Source organism: Pleuronectes platessa, chromosome 11, assembly GCF_947347685.1.
Source record: "Pleuronectes platessa chromosome 11, fPlePla1.1, whole genome shotgun sequence".
NCBI lineage: Eukaryota > Metazoa > Chordata > Actinopteri > Pleuronectiformes > Pleuronectidae > Pleuronectes > Pleuronectes platessa.
In genome coordinates, this window is record NC_070636.1 from 17,573,826 (window position 1) to 17,595,087 (window position 21,262).

Here is a 21,262-nt window from a genome sequence, read left to right on the forward strand (position 1 = left end):
TGACCCTGGAACAGTGGGGGGGCTGTGAGAGTGGACAGGTGAAGCCTGGTCCTGGGTTCATGCTGAGATTTTGAAGTAAAAATGTTGGAGACTTTTAAAATGAATTGATTCTACAGATGAAACCGTCTTTTTTTTTTTTAAACATTAACATTGAAGAAAGAAGGCTTTTTGCTTGCTAGAGATTATTTTTTCCCCTGCAATGCTGGTTTGAATCTAACCTTAAATTAGTCAAATAAATTTGCATTTAAAAAACAAGTATGTATGTAAGAACAGTAAGACAATATCAAATAAGACTTGATTAGTCCCACAATGGGGACATTTGCAGAATTCCAACAGCAAGAGTCAAATACAGCCATATGTAAATAAATCCGATGTCTGGTGTTGACGACATTAAATAAAAACACAAAGTGACTGGAACAGGAGTGGAGGAGAGAAGGGCGATTCCAAAAGACAAAATATCAGTTTTGTTAATTGCCCACGATTTGGCGACAGTTGCAGCTGGCAGTCGCAAGCTATGACCAGAGCACTAGCAGATCACAGTTAGTTACAGTATCAACCAAATAACCAAGATAATTCAAGATTGAAATGTTATAAACCAACCATCAGGAATTTGACCACAATTTATGTATGATCCCTAATTGATTCCCTGAGAAGATCCCATTTCTTCATTCATCTCCCCAAGTTCCCGTCAGAGGAGCCGGTTCAACGTCTCTGAACTTGCTCAGTGGTGAACATGAATGTTAAGTCTTCATGTATGAAAGCAGCCAAACCCCGGACAGCAGCTCTGCACTGAGCTTTGTTTCGGACCGATTCAGAATTCTCCATTGTCTTGTGCGCCTGCTCTGCGGTTTGCATGTTGATTAAGTGTCTGCTCGCTCAAATAACCTTTGCAGCATTACAGGCCTCTTTTCCATCAGGCCCGGGCTGCCACAGCTCCTCTTAATCCAATTCCAGCCAACACGTGGAGTCTAGACAAGAGGCCCAAAACAATCAGCACCTCCATCTGATATCTACTTTTTTTTTTTTTCTTCTCTTCCCTCCGGAGCTCCAGCCTTACAGCTATTTCCCATTTCCCTGAAGAAGCCAAACACATCCCCCCCATTCCACAGCAGCATCGCCGATTCCAAACACAAAAAGGAGCCACACATTCTCAGCTGGAAGTCACACGGAACCCGCCGGAACATTTCGCCACTTATCTTTTCACTTTGAATTAGAGATGGGGCTCTGCGGTGTTTTCCAGGCAGCGGGAGCAGGAGGGGGGAATACTTTGGTTGTCCCGTCAGGAAAATCTCAGACTGTTTATTAGCATTAGCAGGAGACGTTGCCCAGGTATTAGGAGTTCCAGACTCAAGTGGAAAAATGCTGTTAGCTCCCAGAAGTTTTGATCCAAGTGCACATGGATTTAGAAAGCGAGGGCCAATATCACATGGTAGAGGCTGAACAATAATGCAAGCACTTCTTCATGTGCAATGATTTTGGGAATATAAACACTCAAAGGATTATTACAGTAACCCACATCTGAGAAAAAGCAAAAAAAAACCATTATTCTAAGCGTCTATACGAATACAAAACCGGTCTGACACGCACATTGTCATAGTTTCACCCGGCCGTTTTCATCACCTGCACTCGTCTTTTCCCGCTCCCCCCCCTCGAGCGACATAATGGGCCAGTCCAAAGTGACCCATATTTACCCAATAATACGAGGCTTTGAAAAGACCCATATCGAGTTGCAGCTAATGCTCCAGTGGGGCCTGGAGAGTGAAAGATGTTACCGGCCGAAACGGCTTGGGTTTCAGGGCCCTGCGAACAAAAGGCCGTCCAGTCCTCAGAGAGAAAGGGAGAGGGGGGGACGGGGGGCTGTGGGGTGGGAGGGCATGTAGAGTGTTAATGCACACAGTGAAACAGTAGCGTCAGAGGGGCTCGGAGCGTCTGTTACTCAGGAGTCTTGTGTGTGCGCGTGTTGTTTTTGGTTTTTATGATTGAGAGCAGTGTAAAGAGGTTGTTCTAAGTGTGCGGCACATCTCTAATGCATTTCTTGTTGTTGCACGTCCCAGGTGTTGTCAGTCCCCTCTTGGTTTTGTCAGCGCCGTCAAGTACAGTCATGTGAAAGGAGTGAGAATTCATCTTTAAGCTTCGTGCACATCCACAGCCGGTAAATGTGTGCGTACATGCGAGAGGCCGGCCTTTACAGGAAGATGCGGATACACTCCGCCGGGTTAATGGAGCAGAACTGAACTAACCTGGGGTGTTAGGGGTGAGCAGAGGGCAGACAGGGTTGGTTTAAGAGAAGAGGGTTTGTGGCGATGATACCCAAAGGTGATTTCACCTCACATCCTCCCTCCCTCTTTTTTCGACTTCCCACCCCTCCACCCACGCTCCTCACCCTCTTCCTCCCTCACCCTCGCTCTCTCTCTCATGTTCTCTCTTTTGCTCCCTCGCTCCCTCCTTAGGGGCAGGCAGGTATAAGGTTACACAGAGCTCTCAGCTTTCTTGGAAGGAATGACCACATGAGTAGCTTGGGGATTAGATTAGCAGGAAGAGCAGACTTAGCCGGGCTGTAAATAGCCCACTTTTTTCACCATTAAAAAGGCCCAGTACAATATAATCAATAGACAGCACTCATCTGATGCAGGAAGCCATTCGAGAAGACCTCCCTCAAGTGCTCTGAAGGACAGGCTACAGCAGCTTGGGCCTAATGAAGTTATTATTAATCACTGAGCCTCCTGTTTTGAACTTGTGTGTTGTTTCTCTAGTGGGTGATGAGTGGTCTTTGTGTGCGAGACCTGACTGACATCTCTCGCCGCGCCTCTTCTCACTTTCGCCGTCCGTCATGAAACTTGACAAGGTCGTCTCCTCGATGTTAAATTCATGAATGTTGGACTTTACGTGTTTATGTCATAGTCTAGTTTTTTAATTCAGGATGTTCCACTTCATTTTTTGTTTTATTGCGTTACAAGGAAATGAGTAAACTAAAATCAAGAGTCGTAAAACACCAGAGCGAAAATATGATGTGTTCAGGCTGCAGTCTCACCAACACCTTTTTCTGCATCTCTCATATACACACACACACACACACACTGACTCACTCACTCACACGCACGTCTCAGCTCTCAGTCTTAGCCTCCCCACAGGTGTTGGGTTACTCTGTAAAGCAGCTTGAATGAGCGCAGAAATCACAGAGGACTGTCTGTGCTCTTGATTCCCATTTCACTTTGAAGTTTCCCCCCGGCTCACAGGAACAAGGGCCATGAAGCCCGACTCGTGTGAGGGCTTTAGACCTCTCTGTGAAGACTATGATTTCTGCAGGGGGGGGGCAGTATCGATGGGCAAAGCTACGTGTTGTCTCAGTCGTTGGGGGACTTTGCTTTTTTAGCTTTGTAGTTAGATGTTGGGGGAAAGCGCGACTGATCATGTGTGGAGGTTCCCCCCCACCCCAACCCAATGATTGCTTTTTGATGGCACATAACTGTAGAGGAAGGATTAAAGTGGTTGGAGAACCAGGTAACCCCCCCGTCACAACAAACACACTCATAAGTACAGAGGCATCTATCACAGCAAAGACTAAATTAACAGCTGAACTGTTTTTCTGTCTGTGCGCCGATGTGAAAATAAACAGTGACTCTTGGCTTTTACTTAAGATCCTGAAAAGGGGCTTTGGCAGGATACATCTGTAAGCACTCAAAAAATAAAAGACACCTATAATACTTTAATAGAGCCATGTTGGAGAGGCTTTTAGGCACAAGGTGTTCCAGTGTTGGGGTATGACTCCGTCTGTCTCCGTTGATTTCATCAAAGGGACAAAGTGTCTCAGAGAGCCAGTGAAAATAACTTCAAGTGTGGATTTAATGAAGAATAAACTTACCCTCGAGTTACACTCACAGGAACCAGTTTTTGTTTTTTTCTAAAGCAGCTCTCTGGCTGCCAGTCCCTCACATTATTTACAAAATAGCTCACTCCTGTTGCTGACCACAGCTGTGTGTGTGTTCCCAGGTATCTGAACCACGTGCGGGCTGCCATGCCTCAGGACACAGCTGGAGGATACAGCTCGGCTCTGGCGTGTCATCGAGCCGTCCAGGATGCGTTCAGCGGGCTGTTCCCTTTTAAAAGGATGAACTCGTAGCTCAGAGGAGTAACAGCAGCTACTGGATAAATATGTGACTGAATGGACTATAAATCCTGCTCTGCTGCCACCATGGAGAGCTGCTGTCTGTGGTGGGTGGTGATACAGTATGACCGTTTTTTGGTCAAGGTTTATTTTTTTATGTTGTGTAAATTTTACAATAAAATAAAATCAAAAAGAACCCCAAGCGTCTGTCCATCGTTTTACAGGTTTATTTAAGAAAAGAAACAATAGAGGACAAAACATGTCAAGTCCTGAATGAGAACAGTTGTGATACATTCTCCTTTGAAAAAGTGGGGTTTCTTAAACCAAATTATTAAATTGGGTTATTTTTAAACCAAAACTGTTTGAAATTTACATCTCTGGTGACAGGATCTGTCACAACTGTAAAAGATGCAAAAAATTGAACTTACTTAAAACAAAAGATCTCGAATAAAACTTTTCCTTGTAAAATGTTATATTGAATCAGTTTCTTCACACTTCTGTCTCTTTGGGGCAGGTTCTTCTGAGGGTTCTGTGGACAGATTGAAAAAAAACATTTAGAGATGAACATAATAGAATGAAAAATAATAATAAAGATTATTACCATACCAGAGAAGATTATGTTTTCCTCCCCATCTCTTGGTTTATTTGTTTGTTTGTCAGCAGAATTGAACAAAGCTACTCGGGGCCAAGACAGAACCCTTTCAGTTTAGGGCCAGATCAAGGATTTTTTTCAGGTTCTTTAACGTCATGGGGCATTTTGAAATGTTTACATCAATTGACCGATCTTGATGAAATAATATCAGACATGTTTTAGGGGACTGTTTTTGATGTGTGCGCAATTAGGTGCAGATCTCCAAAAAATTTGGATCTACTGAATTGAAATGTGGTTTTTATGAGGGGCGTCGGTTGTGGTGAGTGCCATTCTAGTTTCCATTATTGATTAATCTGCCAATTATCGTAACATTTCTGGTAAAATGTCCGACAAACAAGTTCTCAGTTCTCACCTGTCTGATCATCACTGCTGCTGAAGAGGACTTCTTTAGGGATTGTGAATCTCACACACATCATATCTTTGTTGGGAGCTACGTTACGCACAAAATGCAAGGAGCATCGGTTCTCCAGGGGGACCCCGAGGCTGTGGGACGCCCTCTTCACCACATCTGTGTCCGGGTCGTCCTCTCTGGAGAAGCCGTAGCAGTGCACCGTGGGTAAGTTCTCGTCACAGGGAGTTTCCTGGTGCAGGAGGCCTCTGAATGCATCCAGAAACTCCAAAGCTAAAGCCGGCAGGTTCATCACCACATGAACGCTGTCTTTTCCTTTCAGCAGCGCAGGCAGCTCCTGCTTCACGGGGCCCTGGATGAACGCTCTGCCGTCCAGGTTGAACGTCCTCACCTTGCTCTCCACCTTGTTGAGTTTGCAGTTGTGCTGCAGCCATCGGTAGGACTCTGGGTTGAGATCGTTGGCCAAAACTTTGGCGCCCATGCGTGCTGCGGGGATGGCAAAGGGCCCGACCCCAGCAAACACGTCAAACACCGTGTCCCCCCGTTTGACGAGCTGCACCACGCGCTGGTGCTCTGTGCTCAGCCGGGAGTTCCAATACACACGAGAGAAGTCAAACTCATACGTCACCCCATTTTCTTTCAGCTGCAACACACAGATAAGTGATGTTGAGAATCAGATGCTTCTCCAAACTTCGGTGGATGTTCATACACATGTCATTATCTTTGTATCTGTTCTATAACTTACCTTAGCAACCATGTTCTCCTCTCCAGCGAGCACCTCCATTTTGAAGTTTCGGTACGTTGAGTCGATGATGTTTAATTTGTTGACCACACAGGTAATGCCAGGGTTTTTGTCCATGATGACTTGACCTAGAACGGAAGCAACAGACAAGTTGTGACAGTGAGTATAACTTCATAAACTGGATGGTTCTTTGAGTTAGTTTGATTTAAGAATTCAGAAATGTAATAATTTCAAGATAATATATAAAAGTATGGCTATTTAAAATATCTGTATTTTTTTTTATTAACCTTAAATAGGTAATCTCAAATTCCAAATCTTTGGATTAGGGATATTTGGATTACTAAAAAAACCATTTAACAGATTTCCATGAAACTTGGTGGATCACGGGAGTAAACAAAAAAGAACCTATTAAATTGGTGTTGATTTGGATCAGCGGCTTTAATGTTGAGGGCAATTTATGTAGATTTGTGAGAGAGTGATTCATGGATCTGATTTTGTGCAATGTGGAGCAGCTTGACTGAATGAAACCTAAAACAGAGAGTTCCTTTGCTTTTTAAGGAAAAAAATCTATACGCTGCTTTAGTGTCACACATCAATCGCCAAAAATATAGGATACATATTGTATTTTTAATTAATACAAACAATTCAAAACCTTATAAAAGAGAGAGTGAAAGATACCTGAACCACACTTAGATAGAGAGACGGGGACAAATTAAGGGAAGTCCTAAATAAATTGTTGGGACAGAACATGGGTTCATTAACTGGATTGAGCAACATGAAAATGATGTTGTAAATCATATAACGAGGTAATATATATTTAGGAATAATTATTTCTCCCTACAGTAGAGTTGAGAGACGTGGAGAATCTTTGTCAAGGTTCGTTCACGTCTGCATCTCACCTATGAGGCTCTTGTACAGGAACTGGTGGTCCCTGAGGTTCATGTGCGCGATGTGTCCCACCCGGCTGAAGGCAGAGGTAACGTCCTGGCCCTGAGGCAGCACAGCCTCCAGCACCTCCTCGCTCTTCAGGTTGTCGTAGGTCAGCTGCAGCTCGTGGGAATGCAGCTCCTCTGGGACTTCGAAGGACCTCAGCGCCTCGGCTTCGGCCTCGGAGAAGCAGCTCGGGGAGGAGATTCTGTGAGGGTCCAACAGGATTAGGCGGAAGTCGCCTCCGTCCTCTGTGTCTGGGACGACTCTTGGCATCCCTGGGCGCTGGATGGTCGACTTTTTCAGGCTCTTTATCACCTTGTTCAAGACCCTGATGGGCACCCGTAAGGCTGGGACCGTGATGGTCTGTGTGAAGGCCTCTTTGTCCAGGGAGGTCATGCCTCGGACCCCTGCAGGGGACCGGTACAGTTTAGGCTCCATTGTGGTTCTCGGAGAGGAGCCAGGACAGAGAGAGGCTGCTGGAGAGGCTGCAGACCAGAGGTGAGCAGCAGCTGCTTCGAGGTTTCTTCGTGTGTGTGCAGACGTTAAGACTCTGCAGAGGATCCTGGAACGGAAGCAGAACAGTGAAAAAACTAACACAATGTAAACCAAGTGAAAGTTTAACACTCGTGTAACAATACAAGGTTAAAAAGGTAAAACTCTTGTCATTATTAGGGAAAGATTTCAGTGTAAAGTTCTCAGACCTTGACATCCCTCCGCTTTCAGGCACGCTTGTGTCGCGTCATCAGTGTGGGACCGGAGCTGAGAGCTGATTGGTCAAACTGGCGGAGGGCCGGACCCTGATTGGACGGTTTCATCTCCGACGTGCTAATGCGACGGAAACGACAGGCACGTGACGCCAGCGCCGGTTAACAACAACAATAACAGTGGTGATCAGCTGACGAGAGAATCAGAGACTGAACAGAGATATAAAGTGAAGAGAAGCAGCTGTAAACTTTAGTTTGTGTGTTCAGGTCTCAGCTGCAGAAACATGAGTGTTAACGGAGACTTCGGGGGAGATGAATACAGGGAACGTCTCGCCGGAGACAGAAGAGACGAAGAAACTGCGCCTTTATTATCAAATGTGAGTATTACAACATCTGTGTGTGTGTGTGTGTGTTTCAGACTGAATATATGAACTTTAACATTGAATGAGCGATAATGTCCTTTCCTTCCTGTTTTCTTTCCTCTGTCAGCACTCGCATAGAAAATCCACCATAAAATAGCAGACAAACTAAACTAAAGTAAAGATAACTCTTTCCCCTCTAAAGATATATATGTATTTACATTTATGACAAACAGAAACTATTATATGTGTCATTTACAAGGAAGATTTCCCTGTAAACTGTGAATTTAGTGTCTAGTCTCAAATACTATTTTTTTAAAGAATAAATGAAACAATTGGAAAAACGTTTGTAAACATATGTTTTGTTTGTGGAGCAATTCTATCTAGTAAATATTTTTGCAAAACTTGCAATGATAACATTTGAATCAAAATCCATAAAAGTGGCAGAGATAACCTGAAGGCGAATTTTCAACTGCAGTTCCTGACAAGGTTTAAAATTGGCTGCCTAAAATCAATTAAAATTACCGGTTACACATTTATAACAGTTATCATGATGTAGATACATTTAGTAAATGCAAAATAAAGAGATGAATAAGCAGAAGACAAACATGCACAGCAATAGAGGCAAAGTCGAAAACTAGTAATCATTTCAAAGTAGCACTCATTAAAATAGATGTTCTGGAGGAACTTTTACAAAGTCCACTTACTCCACATTCAAAGATGATATTATAGGACAGAGCGATCTGGCTGAAAATGATATCAAGATAGAAATGTATTTATCGGTCCATTTCGCTAATAGTTATGATACATGTCACATATTATTATTTCTGTTAAGTTTAAAGACCTTAAGTCTTCTACGTGAGAAATTTGAATGTGATTTAAAATTGTCACTGAGTTCTTTAAAAATTGATTCTGTGAATAACTTTTGGCTTTTGAGTCTGTGAGAGATATATGTGAATTTAGATTATGTGGTTGGGCTTTGAAAATGTCAAAATGTTCCAGTTAAGCCTCTGAAGGGTTTGCCAATGTGCAATAATAATTATTCTATCTATATTTTTCTCCATCTGTGGAGGCACTGCAGCATTTAAACAAACTAACAAACTAGAAAGTGGATCAGATTTGAGAAACCAGAGAAAAGTGGATCCATGCAGTGATGAGTAATCTGACTCGGTGGATGCCAATTCATTATAAGATTTATCAATCAGCTTTTATCTGTGATTAATGAACTGCCTTGTTGTCAGAGATACACACTCACAGGAAGTGGGGGCATTAGAAACTTCTGTGTGATTAACACAGTGTCACATCAGGTTAATTGATTTAACCACTCATGCTTCCGCTTAATCTAGATTAATCCTATCACTAATCTAAAACCAATCACAAAGGGAAACGAGCGGTGATTATCACCTGTAGACTTTGTGGATTCACCCAGTACCATGCTGGACTGGTGCATTGTGGGATATGCCTGACTTCACTGTGGCCCTCAGTAAAAATAAGATGGTGAAAAATGCATCAGTATTACTTCAGAGGTTTATTTATCTCTTTTCGCATTATTATAAGGTTGCATCTTTATTTCAAAGGTCACATTTGTAGTATTTTATTTATATATACGTACACCTGGTTCTACAGTTGACTTCCTGTCTCCCGGTACTGTAACTCAGGGTGAATCCGACTCAGCGGCCCGCAGGTCAATCTGAGCTTGTTGTGACACTGACACCAGAGTTGCTGCTCGTTCTCCGCAGGATATCCCCTATTACAGAGGTCAAGCAGTTTGGGCAGCTCCCCTTATCCTGAGCTCAGGCAGCTGTCCCACAGCCAGCCGCTCAAATCCCACCCCATCCATTCCCATTTCCAGTCCCTGATCCTTCATGCCACCGCCGCGTTGTTTCATGACATCCATCATCAGGACCGGCCAGTTGTTCGTAACGCTGTCGGCTGCAATGCTCCTAAAGCTCTTACATAAATAATCAGGTTTCTTCTGCTTTTCCAGTGTCTTCAGACTCACTGCTTCACATCTTCATCTTCTATCTATCCATCGCAATATTTATTGATGTAACCATCTCTCTATTTTTTGTATATGTGTGCAGGGATCAGTGCAGCCCAGGGTCAAAGGAGCCTCCTTCGCCTCCTCTGTGTTTAACCTGATCAACGCCATCATGGGCAGTGGTATACTGGGTCTTGCTTATGCTATGGCCAGCACAGGCATAGTTGGTTTCTGGTAAGAATACTCTTTATCCACCTTTCCTCAAGAAGCTGTTTGAGGGTATTTTATTGAAATAAGGGAAGGCAGAGGTTAAAAACTGGGGGTTCATTCTTGGCTGATGTGATTCTTTAGTGGCACAAACCCTTAAAAAATCATGTTTGTCCTTCTGGTAGAGTTGAGCGGCTTCTTCTCCAAGATTATTTCCACTCTACATAAAAGATCTTTATTTGTTTGTTTTTTCATGTTCGTTTTCAGTTAGGACTTTGAAGTTGATATTTTTCTAAATACAATGGTATCATCTTATCTACCTATTTTATCTTGTGTTTCTGTTTTTATTCTTTCTACTGCAATATTTTATATTTTATATTTTATTCTATTGTATTGTATTTTATTGTATTCAAATGTACCGGCTGCTGTGACGACTTAATTTCCCCTCGGGGATGAATAAAGTAATCTATCTATCTATCTATCACATCGATGCTCTGTATTTGTCGAAAAGCAAAAATCCAGTTATCGGTATCGGGAGGGGAAGAATGGTATCGGAACAGCTCCAATTTACAGCATAAAAACCTGTGAATTTCCACCCTATGTGTACTGATCTCTGCTCTATCTCTGTTTCCTCTCCAGTATTCTGTTGGTACTAGTGTCCAGCCTGGCAGCGTACTCTATACATCTCCTTCTGAAGCTATGTGACCAGACAGGTGAGACACTGACAATAGAAACACAGTCTATCTTTGGATGAACATGTGGGTTTATCCATCAGATTTCATCCACACTTTTGTTAACATCCCCCCCCCCCCCCCCCCCTCACGATTAGATCAGTGTGTTAGCAAGCTACCTGCTTTGTCGTCTATTTAAGACCATGTTATCTCTCTGTCACTTAGTTTTTTTTCTTTACTTGCACCATCCTTTGCATTTGAATCATGTGATGTTAAAATAACGATGTTGATAATGAGTAAAAGGAGCCAAGAGGGGAAGTAAAAAAGATTCACTTCCACTCATTGTCTTTCTGAAAATATGAAGTTAGAGCAAAAATGCAATACTTATAATAATAAACTGTATTTCTATAGTTCCTTTCGAAACCAGAGTTACAAGGTACTTCACTTAATAAAATGGTGGGGGAAAAAATGCAGAGTTAGAAAATCTTAGAAATGTCAGATCATACCCAGCATTGCAAAAAATAAAAAAAGAACGATAAAACAATAAAAGAACAACATTAAAATCAATAAAATAGAGAAATATACAAAAAGTAGATATAGAAAAATTATAACTTCTTCATGAAATGTATGATTTTAGAAAACTGACCTTTTCTCTGTTAAGTTCAGTATTGGTCCAAACTGTTATTACATATGAATATTGATAATGCACAGAAGAGAATTATGATATATTTCTTTCCTAATTCAGTTTCTGTATGTTTCTGTATTTGTGTGGAATTCCTCCCCTAATTTAATAGACATGGTTTAATGGCAGTTTCACCCCATTCTGCCTTTTGTAATTGTTCTTTCCATATTTTTTTTTGGTGAGTTATTTGCTTCATGGGTTTACGTTTGTATTTCTACTGGATAAATATCAAGAGGCAAAACTATTAGGAATTTAACTCTTTAAACAAACTTAATGGCAGATAATGTGTGAGTTATGTTTTAATGCCTCAGGTGACCTGCAATTGTGTGTTAGACAATAACAACAATAAATTCACTAATACGTAGTGTTATAACTTCCCTTTTTTTCATATATAGCCTATAAACATCTTTGAGTAGTTACGTTTTCACCCCTGTCCGCTTATTTTATTTCTATTTGTAACCAAGATTCCACGAAAAAATAACCGAACAGAATTCTGGTGCAGCTCCAGATCAGGCGGCGGATCAAGGACATTTTTTCACCAACATTTTCACATCTTTCCATGGAATAATTCTTGGATCTTGATGGAAAAAAGAGGCACATTCAGGGATCTGATATCTAGGAGTGCTTGTAATGTGGTGCAGCTCCATTGCATTATAGTTGTGTTGTTGAAGGTGTGTTGTTGATGGGGTGTGTGCTCCAGTTGTATGTTGTTTCTCATTGCTTTTGACTTTTCTCTCACAGGCATCAATTCCTATGAAGATCTGGGAAGGAGAGCTTTGAGAAAACCAGGAAAAGTAGGTGTTGACATTTGGATTAGTGTGAGCTCACCCTGTCAGAAAAGAGGAGCTCACACACTTGTACTTTCAACATGACTCAGAAACATATTCACTCTGCCCCTCTATTTATTTTTCAAGGTTCTTGTGGGAGTTGCAATTCTCATCCAAAATATCGGTGGTAAGTCAGCCTTGATTTCACCATTACACACATTATTTCTGACTCGCTGGACAAACTGATTTTGTTTTTTACATTAGCGGAGTACTGAGGGCCACACTCTTAGTTCATTGAGGAGGTAGATAGCGCCTCCTACTGGAGAGCTGTGGGCTGGGTTTTTACTCCCTCCTTCCTATGAGGCTATTATACGGATTCCCCTGATAACCTTTGACCCTGTCGCCGCTGTCCTCGCAGCCCCCTCCCCTGGGCCTGAAACCTGACTTTGTGTCTAATTGATCACTGATGGTGAACCCACTCCAACCCTCTCAGTGTTGAGTAACCTAATGGGACCCCTCCATTTATTCTCCCCCCCCCCCCACCTACTCGTGTCCCTCCACTGCTATCTCTATCCGTGCCTCGGCCACAAAAAGCGCCGCTTCCCAGACAGTGGAGAGCGGAGGTGGTAGCTCCTCGGCAGTCATTAGTGGCGCGGCTGAGTGGATTATTGCCGTGCCCTCTGGTATGTTTGTGGTTTTCCCAGCATGGGGCAGTATGTGTGAGATTGTGAGAGCCAGCACTCCGACGCGCATCTGTCCACACCCCGGGCCCCTTTTATAAGAGTGCAATTAGTCTCACTCTGGGTAAACATTCATCTGCGCTGCCAAAGGCTGATGGGCCAATTGACCTTAATTACTGCGCAGCTCAGAGCTCTCGCAGCCCACCTCTCCCCTCACTCTTAATGAAAAGAAAGTGGCTCTGTCCTCTGTCGGACACACTCGCTCACTATCTGCTGACCACACACACCAGCTTTACAGCAATTTTCCTTCACTTTTCACATTACATAAGAATGTGTTGATTTACCACTTGGCCAATAACGATCCCTTCTCTTCACCCAAGGGCCTTCTTTTTGTTTAGACATGTAAGTATTATACCTCCAGGAATTCCCATCAGAGTGTTGTTTTGCTCACAGTAACCAACTGCATGAAACTAAACCATTGCATCATTATGCCTGTTGTGTGTATGTGATCCCCCGCCAGCGAGTATGTATCCATTTGTTTGGATGAAAAGATTTTTTCATCTTTTATGGTCCAATTAAATTGTTGGATGAACGTTTGTAGTGAAACCTTTTTGGCTAAAACAGCCAAAGCAGCTGCAGGCCCGTAATATCCCGTTATTGACGGATCTGAGTGCTTATAAATGGCTTGAGTTATTCTCAGTGAGTGTCCTTGTGTCTGTGTGGGCTGGAGGGTTATTGGAGGAATTTTCTTTTATAAACAAATACAGGATCTGAGGGATTATGGTCTGGGCTTATTAAACGGCGAGAGCAAGACCTGCCCAAGGGGCAATGAGGTCCCAGCTCACTCCGGCTCTGCCTGACTTCACAAAGTGAAATCCCCGAACATTATCTCCCTTTATGACTGACCACACACGGCATCAGACCAAACATGTTGCCTTCTACCAACACGCTCTCCATCTTCTCTCTCCCCTTGCACCCCCCTCGTGTTTTTGGGGCTGATGTACCCCTCATCAAGTGACCCAGACCCCTTCTCTCTTTGGCTGCCTGAGCAAATGTGAAAGTATGTTGGAGCCCGTCAGGTTCAGATAATATCCTGTTTCCTCGCGAGGTGGAGAAGGGGGAGAAATACCTGGATTAGCGTCAGAGATCATTATTGTTAGCATTCCTCCCTCCCTCCCTCCCTCCCTGGCCACTTCTCCATCCTGGCTGCTACTCCAGCTCTCCAGCAACTGGAAGATCTGCATAATGTCTGTTCCTCTGTACCGAGGGGCTTTGCTGATGATCCCGTTGAGCCGCCTGCCCCACCCATCTGCATTAACTCAGAGCCGCGGTACCCCCTCCACCCTGCCTTCCATTTCCTAGTGCTGGAAAACACACACCACCCTCACACCGCCATGTAGGATTGCTTGTGGCAGCTTACAGTCGGCCGCTGTGTTTATGTTTTTACTAGTTTGGTAGGATTGTGTTCTGTGTGTTGTTTATTCAGTGTGAAAACACATCTTCTTCTCTCCCCTCCCTCCTTTCAGCCATGTCGTCCTATTTTTTCATCCTGAAGTCGGAGCTTCCTGCAGCCATAAGCATCTTCCTGAGTCCAGACAGCACAGGGTAGGTGTACAGAGGTGGAGGAAGTACTCAAACATTTTTATTGAAGTAAAACATAATTAAATACAAAAAAAGGTAGTGTCCCTCAACTGAACATTCTCATTGTTTTTGTGAACCTTAGTTAATATTTTTTCATAGTTAATATTGTTTTTTTCGGTTATTTATTGATGGCAGAAGAGACGGGTCTAATGTTATCTGCCTGATCTGATTGGATCAGTGGACCAATTCCCCTCTTATTATTCATCCATTTAAAAAAAAAGATATAAAAAAGAAAACAAAGTGAACTTGTAACGAAAGGCATTTAAAAAATACAGTGGTGTAGAAAGTCCAGATATTTGCTAATACATGTTGAGGAGGAAAAGTGAAAAGTACCCTGAGGATAATTCTACTTAAAGGTTCAGTGTGTAAAATTAAGTGACATCTAGTGGTGAGGTTGCATGTTGCAGCTGAATATGCCTCACCTCACCCTCCCCTTCAAGACATGAAAGAGAACCTGTGGAAACCTTTAGTTGTCATTTAAACTCAAAAGGTTTTTAGTTGGACGAAAAAATTGAGAGGACCCGCTTCCGATGTAAATATAAAGGGACCATTCTACGGTACAGAAAACAACAATTAGTACGATTTAGATGAAACACACTAGTGAAAACACTCTAGAAAACACACTAGGATTATTTTATATTCAATTTCTGCCAATACATCCCTTTCACCTAAATCTTGCACACTGGACCTTTAAGTAAATTACTGATAGAGTAATGGAATAAATGTACTTTGTTACACGGCACCACTGGATCTCCGTCACCAATAAAAAATGTAGGTTGAAAATCTGTCACAGTTGCGGTCAGATCCAAGATATTCTTTCAAATTAGCTGCGTTAAGATAAATAATGAGTCTTTGCTGTTCCCATGACGATGTACATTTTACATTCTGGCCATCAAACATCCAAATTTGACACTTCTGCACCACTAAGCTGCCCGAACTGGAATCAGTCGGGGAAACAGCTCGTGTGATTGATGGGGTGGAAGAAGATGTCTCACCAAACCACAGGACACTAGGAAGACTAAAGTGTGCGAGCGACTGGAGGGAAACTCGTGTTCAGTGTTGTGTGTTTAGTGTGAATCATGCCCAGAGGAAATGTATTTATGATAGAGAGCCATTCATCACCCTCCAGCAGCAGCAGCCTGTGTCTTTCATTGGCCTGCGTGGACGAGCCCTCCCTCGGCCAAGAATGTAACTTCTATCACTTTATTATTGGCCACACTGGTTTAAGCGATGGTTGGAGCTGCTCTCGGCCCGATCCGTCAACATCAGACTCTTCCACACACACACAGCTGCTTTGTATTAGCGCTGCTCCTTTCACCCCCCCAAATCTCTCGCACATGTTTCCCCCGGAATCAGACTGATACAAGGGGATATCAGTTTTGCCATTCTAATTGCAGCTCGCCGCCCAGGGAAACACAACAGTTCTGTTAATGAGCGGGTTTTGTGGATGTTAACGGACAAACACTCGGTTCCATCAAAGCCGAAATAAACGAGTTGCTTTATATGAGAGCGCGTTTCTATTTTTCTGGCTCATTTATTCCAACACCGCAGAGTGGAGATTTGTCGTCATTCAAGATTCGAGATTCAAGATTTTTATTGTCAAATGCACAACAATTACATTAAGCAGTCGCTGGCAATGAAATGCTTGAGTCACAGGCTCTCTTCTAGCAATGCTCAAGTAATTAAAACCAAAAAAATAAAATAAAATAGAAATAGTATAAAATTGAATAAAATAGACTATCAACATTTAAAATAGAAAATAATATATATCTAAATATATATATTTACAGATGAACAGATGTCATCTGCTCGAACAAATGAAGAGTGTACGTCCTGGTTAAGGTGCGCTTTCATTTAAGTTTTTGTAACAGGGCCGATACGTGAACAGCTGTGGGTTTGCGTTGGCCAGATTTCTGCTGATTTCGAGACTTTGTGGAGATTGACTCGTTGGCAGTCACACTGCGGCCTTAACTGAGCACTATCCTGCGTCTCGTTATACCGTAAAATGTTCCACATTTCATGGGTCTTCTCTGTATCCTGCGCCTTTTGCAGTAAGCCCCGAGCCTCCTGAGAGTGGATCGTAATGGTGGTGGAGTTTTTTTCTTCCTTTTACATCCTAGCGTCTGCATAACAGTGTGTAAAAGTGAAGAGGGGGGGGGGAGGTTAGCAAAGCGAGTGCTCCCTAATGGCTAAACTTAGGTTTGAGTGGAGGTGATTGGACGAGAGAGAGAGGAGGTCAGAGCAGAGGTCATCCAGTTACAGCACAGAAACGGTGTAGACGCAGAGACAAATCCATCAGCGCCTGTGGAAACGCCACAGCTGTGAAACTGCCAAACAGGGGTCAGTGGGTGTTGATGTGGTCGAAGCAGGTGCTGCTGACTGTGGGAGCCCCATAAAGAGCGGTGGAGCCAGTCCCCCCTGACCCCACGCCGCGGCCCGACGTACAGCAGCACCAGGCGGCACCCTTCCCGCCCGACCCCAACCCCAGCGGAGCCAGCATGCCTTCCACATGTGTCACCTCAAGTGCTGCCCCTCCTCCTCCTCCTCCTCTTCCTCCAATAGCTCCCCAATCCTGAGTAAACCGTCAAGGCTATCCCTCGGCAAAGGAAAATATTATTCCCCTTCTCTGAAAACCCCGGCAAGTGAAATGTGGTCTCATCTGACGGAGCGACACAACGTTTGCATGTGAATTACATAATTGTTATGGTTTGCGAGAGCTAAAGCCCCTAACTCGTACCACATGACGAATCTGTCGCTCTTAATTTGAGCTCGAAATGGAGACAAATTTCCAGAGTCAGTCCCTTTTTCAAGGAACAGAAGATTCGTCTCTGCCGTCCCCTGAGATTTCAGATAGACCAGAGTGAGAAATGGGGCTTGATTCAACACAGGCCTTTAACGCTCGGTGTCCTCTCTCTGTTTTCCAGAAACGCCTGGTATGAAGACGGCCGGCTGCTCCTGATCCTTGTCACCATCTGTGTTGTTCTACCTTTGTCAATATTGCCAAGAATTGGTAAGTCTATCAAGCTGTATGTTTCTGCTCCGACTCGTTTCAATCATTATTTATTACCAGATATGTCTCTTATCATTTCAGGCTTCCTGGGATACACCAGCAGCATAGCTTTCTTCTTCATGCTGTACTTTACAGTTGTGGTAAGTTTTATTATCGCCCTTAAAATTTTTCTTTTTCTTTACGTCAACACTCATATTTATCTATTCTGATGTTTCCAGATTGTGGTGAAGAAATGGTCCATCCCCTGCCCCCTGCCTCACAATCTGACCACGCTTTCAGGAGCCTTCCAGGTAACAGCAAACCCCATTTCCTCCCCTGCTTATCTACACAAACACACATACATGAGATACCCCAGGTCTGAGGTAGGTAGTCTGGAGCAGACGGTCACGGCCACAGGATTAGGAGGAAAAACCCAGAGGATTGAGTTGACTGATTGGGTCCGCTCTGGCTGATGAGGACCAGAGGAGCTTGTGCAGCTCTCTACACGGTGACTGATGCCAGTCCTGAGGGGAAGGAAGTGCAGGTGACCTCGCCTGAGCCTGGAAGTGAACTCTGACCTATAGAAATTATACAGACCGTGTTATAACTTCAGACCTGGCATCGGTTAATTGTTTTCCTTCCAGCTCAGACCCAGGCAACGGAATTCATTTCTGCATGTTTCTTTCCGTTTGCAGCAGCACTGCAGAAGTCAGAAATAACACGCTCCCTCTTCTCCCCTTGTTTTCTCCAGGTGTCAAATTCCACCGACCCAGAGTGCACGCCCAAACTCTTTGTCATCTCCAGCGAGGTACGTTTATACAACCGGTGTTTTCTTTTTGCTGCACATGCACAAAGTGTGAGGTGGCAGTGACGAGCTGCAGAAAGTAGGTCCGTCTTTAACTCTGCTGACAAGTCCCACTCCCTACCTATGAAGGATGGGCTGCACATGTATGCAACTCAAGCTAGCTGATGCAGCTGCTTCTGACATGTATGTTACACATAAAGGTCAAATGTACATGTGGCACACATAATTACACACAAAGCACATGTTGGTTCCAGTTGTTCAGATGCTGTTTTGACACCAGATCCTTGAAACTTGCACTGGCGTGGTATTTAGAGATGCATATTTACGTTTGAGTGAATAAATCTTGCTCAGAAATGTGACCCAGATGGTGATCGCTACGACACAAGCTATACCTTGACCCCTCTGCCCCCTCTGTAAGCTGATCATTTGTTAACCATGGCTTGTGTGTTGCAGAGCGCCTACGCCATCCCGACCATGGCCTTCTCCTTCCTGTGCCACACGGCCATCCTGCCAATCTACTGCGAACTGGACCGGTCAGCACTGCAGCCTCTCAGCTTTGCCTTTACATCCACTTTCAGGTTTAAATGTCTACACTCATTATTCACCATCTGCTGTAATAACGTGCGATGTCTCCGTGTGTCTTTCAGACCTTCTAAGGTCAGGATGCAGAACGTCACAAACGTCAGCATCAGCCTCAGCTTCCTGGTTTACCTCATCTCTGCACTGTTTGGCTACCTCACCTTCTATGGTAAGCCTGCAGGGACAAACATCACAGAGTGAAACAAACGACTGCAGCTACTTTTCAAAATATTCTGTCACATCTGTTCACATCATGGCCTCACTCTCTCCCTGTCTCCCTCTCAAAGCCCAGGTGAACTCTGAGCTGCTGCTCGGCTACGACATGTACTTGCCGCGGGACATCATGGTGATGACGGTTCGAGTAGCCATCCTCCTCTCCGTGTTGCTGACTGTACCGCTCATTAATTTCCCTGTGAGTAAACAGACAACATGATACAAGCGAATATGATCCCAATTTTTCTTTGACCCATTTCAGATTCCTTGTTCAAATCTATGTAATGGCCGTCAGTGTTTTATACAACAGTTTAAAAAAAAAAATCTGTTCCAAGTCAATTAAATTGTTGTCTTATTTTAAATAAGCTATATACTCTGTTATTTTGGGTGTTTTTACATCACCTTTGAATGTTTTTTTTATTAATTATTAAATTCACAGATTTAATAATTTTTACACTTTGTCCCCTTTTAAAAGGAACTTAATTACAGTCAATTTACATATTTATGTATTTGTTTTGCATCTTGGGAAAAACAGACCAACACTTTCACAACTTCCAAACAGGTTCAGCTGTATGTAAATAACAATACACTGTAAGGCAGTGGTAAGCAGATATATGTTCATTCATGTATCTGTCTAAACATAAAGCACATAGCGTTTAGCCTGAGGTGTATAAACAGGTGATGACAGATGCTATAATAAAACTCAGGAGTAATGATATGTTAGATGTCTTCAGATGATTGATTTGTTTTGAACGAGCCTCTTCACTGTGTTTGTGCTCCAGGCCCGTAAAGCTCTCATCTTGCTGCTCTGTGGAGGACGTCCTTTCTCCTGGCTGATCCACATCGTGGCCACTTTCTTCATCCTGGGTGTGGTGCTGATGCTCGCCATCTTTGTACCTGACATCAGAAATGTGTTCGGAGTAGTGGGTATGTGCTGTTTTTGAGATATACATATGGACTGCTTTGTTAATCAGTCTCTATTTTACATCACGTTTTTACTATTTGAATGTTCTTAACTGTTTGTAACTGCAGCAGACGATAAAAGCTGCTGAGATCTCAGCAAAGACGTCAATATTCCCACAATTATTGATCGTGGCGGCTAAAATCACAGTATCTGCTCATACATGATTAATGGTGCAGTCCTGCTTGAAACAGTTTATGAAGCCCCTCTCTGTCGTCTGTGTGTGTCTAAGGTTTTTCCTCTCTCCTCCTCAGGGTCGACAACATCCAGCTGTCTGTTGTTTATTTTCCCTGGAATCTTCTACCTGAGGATAAGCAGAGAGCCGCTCGGATCCTTTGACTCCATCGGGGTAAAAATACACTCAGAATAAACCTTAATTATTATGAGACCAAGCCACTTTGGATATTCATTGTTCAGTTTAAATCATTTCTGTTTAAGAGCTGTTGTGTTTTGTGCTCTTTGTGTTTCCAGGCTTTAATGTTGATGGTGTTCGGCCTCATTGTGGGACTCACCAGCTTCTCAGTCATCGTCATTACGTGGGTACAGAGCTCCTAACGCCCACTCGCAAGCATAGGAGCAAAGAAAGGGAAATCAACTTGCCAAAGTATCCGAGAACTGCATATCGGACAAATGCTTTTGTTTATTATACAGTAGACCAGAGGTTTTTTTTTTACTCAAAAATACTGACCAAACGCAGTATGTGTGATCCTAAACAGAAAGAGGACTTTTCATGTTCTACTCAGTTACTTTTTCCAGGTCAAGACGTCTTTTCTCATTTCTGACCTTCAGATTTTATATGATTTGTTTTTTTTTGCCTGAAACAAAGATGGGTAACATTTACTCCAAGTTGCCTGCTATCTCTTTTTTTGTGTTTTCTCTATGTGGATGATCATGCACCTTATCTATACAATCTCTGTACATATATATGACAAATGTTGTGTGAACCATAAATGTGTCATCTCATTTATGGTTCACATCTCTCTTTACCTGATTCATGGCTAAGTTCTTTTATTTTAGTCACTTTATTGTTATTTTCAGCTCTTAAGCTTTTTTATCTTTTTAATCTGTGGATTGATTTGCCACTTCAGATCTCAGGGTTAAATGGTTCTGCTGCTACTTTCTATGCTCCAATAAATGACTTTGTTTGGACCAGTTAATTATTATATACACTCCATGTGGTTATAATGTAAAATCATGTCATTCTTCATATTCGGGGCCTGTAATAAAAGGGAAATTGTTTATTCA

The 21,262-nt window shown here is 43.0% G+C and overlaps 3 protein-coding genes across 4 annotated transcripts in view; 2 read left to right on the forward strand and 1 right to left on the reverse strand.

Moving 5' to 3' along the window:
- The window catches only part of mnat1 (MNAT1 component of CDK activating kinase), a 38,805-nt gene extending 34,508 nt beyond the window's left edge, over positions 1-4,297 (forward strand). For both annotated transcript variants that reach the window (XM_053434829.1, XM_053434830.1), the window contains one exon: positions 3,991-4,297. In XM_053434829.1, the coding sequence (XP_053290804.1) occupies positions 3,991-4,120 (130 nt within the window). In that variant the 3' untranslated portion in view covers positions 4,121-4,297. The remainder of the gene's footprint in view (positions 1-3,990) is intronic.
- Positions 4,298-4,314: 17 nt separating this feature from the next.
- Positions 4,315-7,532, reverse strand: trmt5 (tRNA methyltransferase 5). Its single transcript, XM_053434828.1, has 5 exons — positions 7,480-7,532; positions 6,748-7,340; positions 5,852-5,976; positions 5,110-5,749; positions 4,315-4,634 (listed from the first exon to the last, which is right to left on the reverse strand). Exons 1-5 carry the CDS (start codon positions 7,485-7,487, stop codon positions 4,576-4,578), a joined length of 1,425 nt encoding a protein of 474 aa, XP_053290803.1. The 5' UTR covers positions 7,488-7,532; the 3' UTR covers positions 4,315-4,575.
- Positions 7,533-7,624: 92 nt separating this feature from the next.
- slc38a6 (solute carrier family 38 member 6) lies at positions 7,625-21,262 on the forward strand. Its single transcript, XM_053434376.1, has 16 exons — positions 7,625-7,859; positions 9,926-10,056; positions 10,669-10,742; positions 12,124-12,176; positions 12,297-12,336; positions 14,356-14,434; positions 17,395-17,480; positions 17,562-17,620; positions 17,699-17,770; positions 18,211-18,267; positions 18,718-18,797; positions 18,912-19,012; positions 19,131-19,255; positions 19,839-19,983; positions 20,272-20,366; positions 20,489-21,262. The coding sequence occupies exons 1-16, from the start codon at positions 7,767-7,769 to the stop codon at positions 20,570-20,572; spliced, it is 1,374 nt and encodes a 457-aa protein (XP_053290351.1). The 5' UTR covers positions 7,625-7,766; the 3' UTR covers positions 20,573-21,262.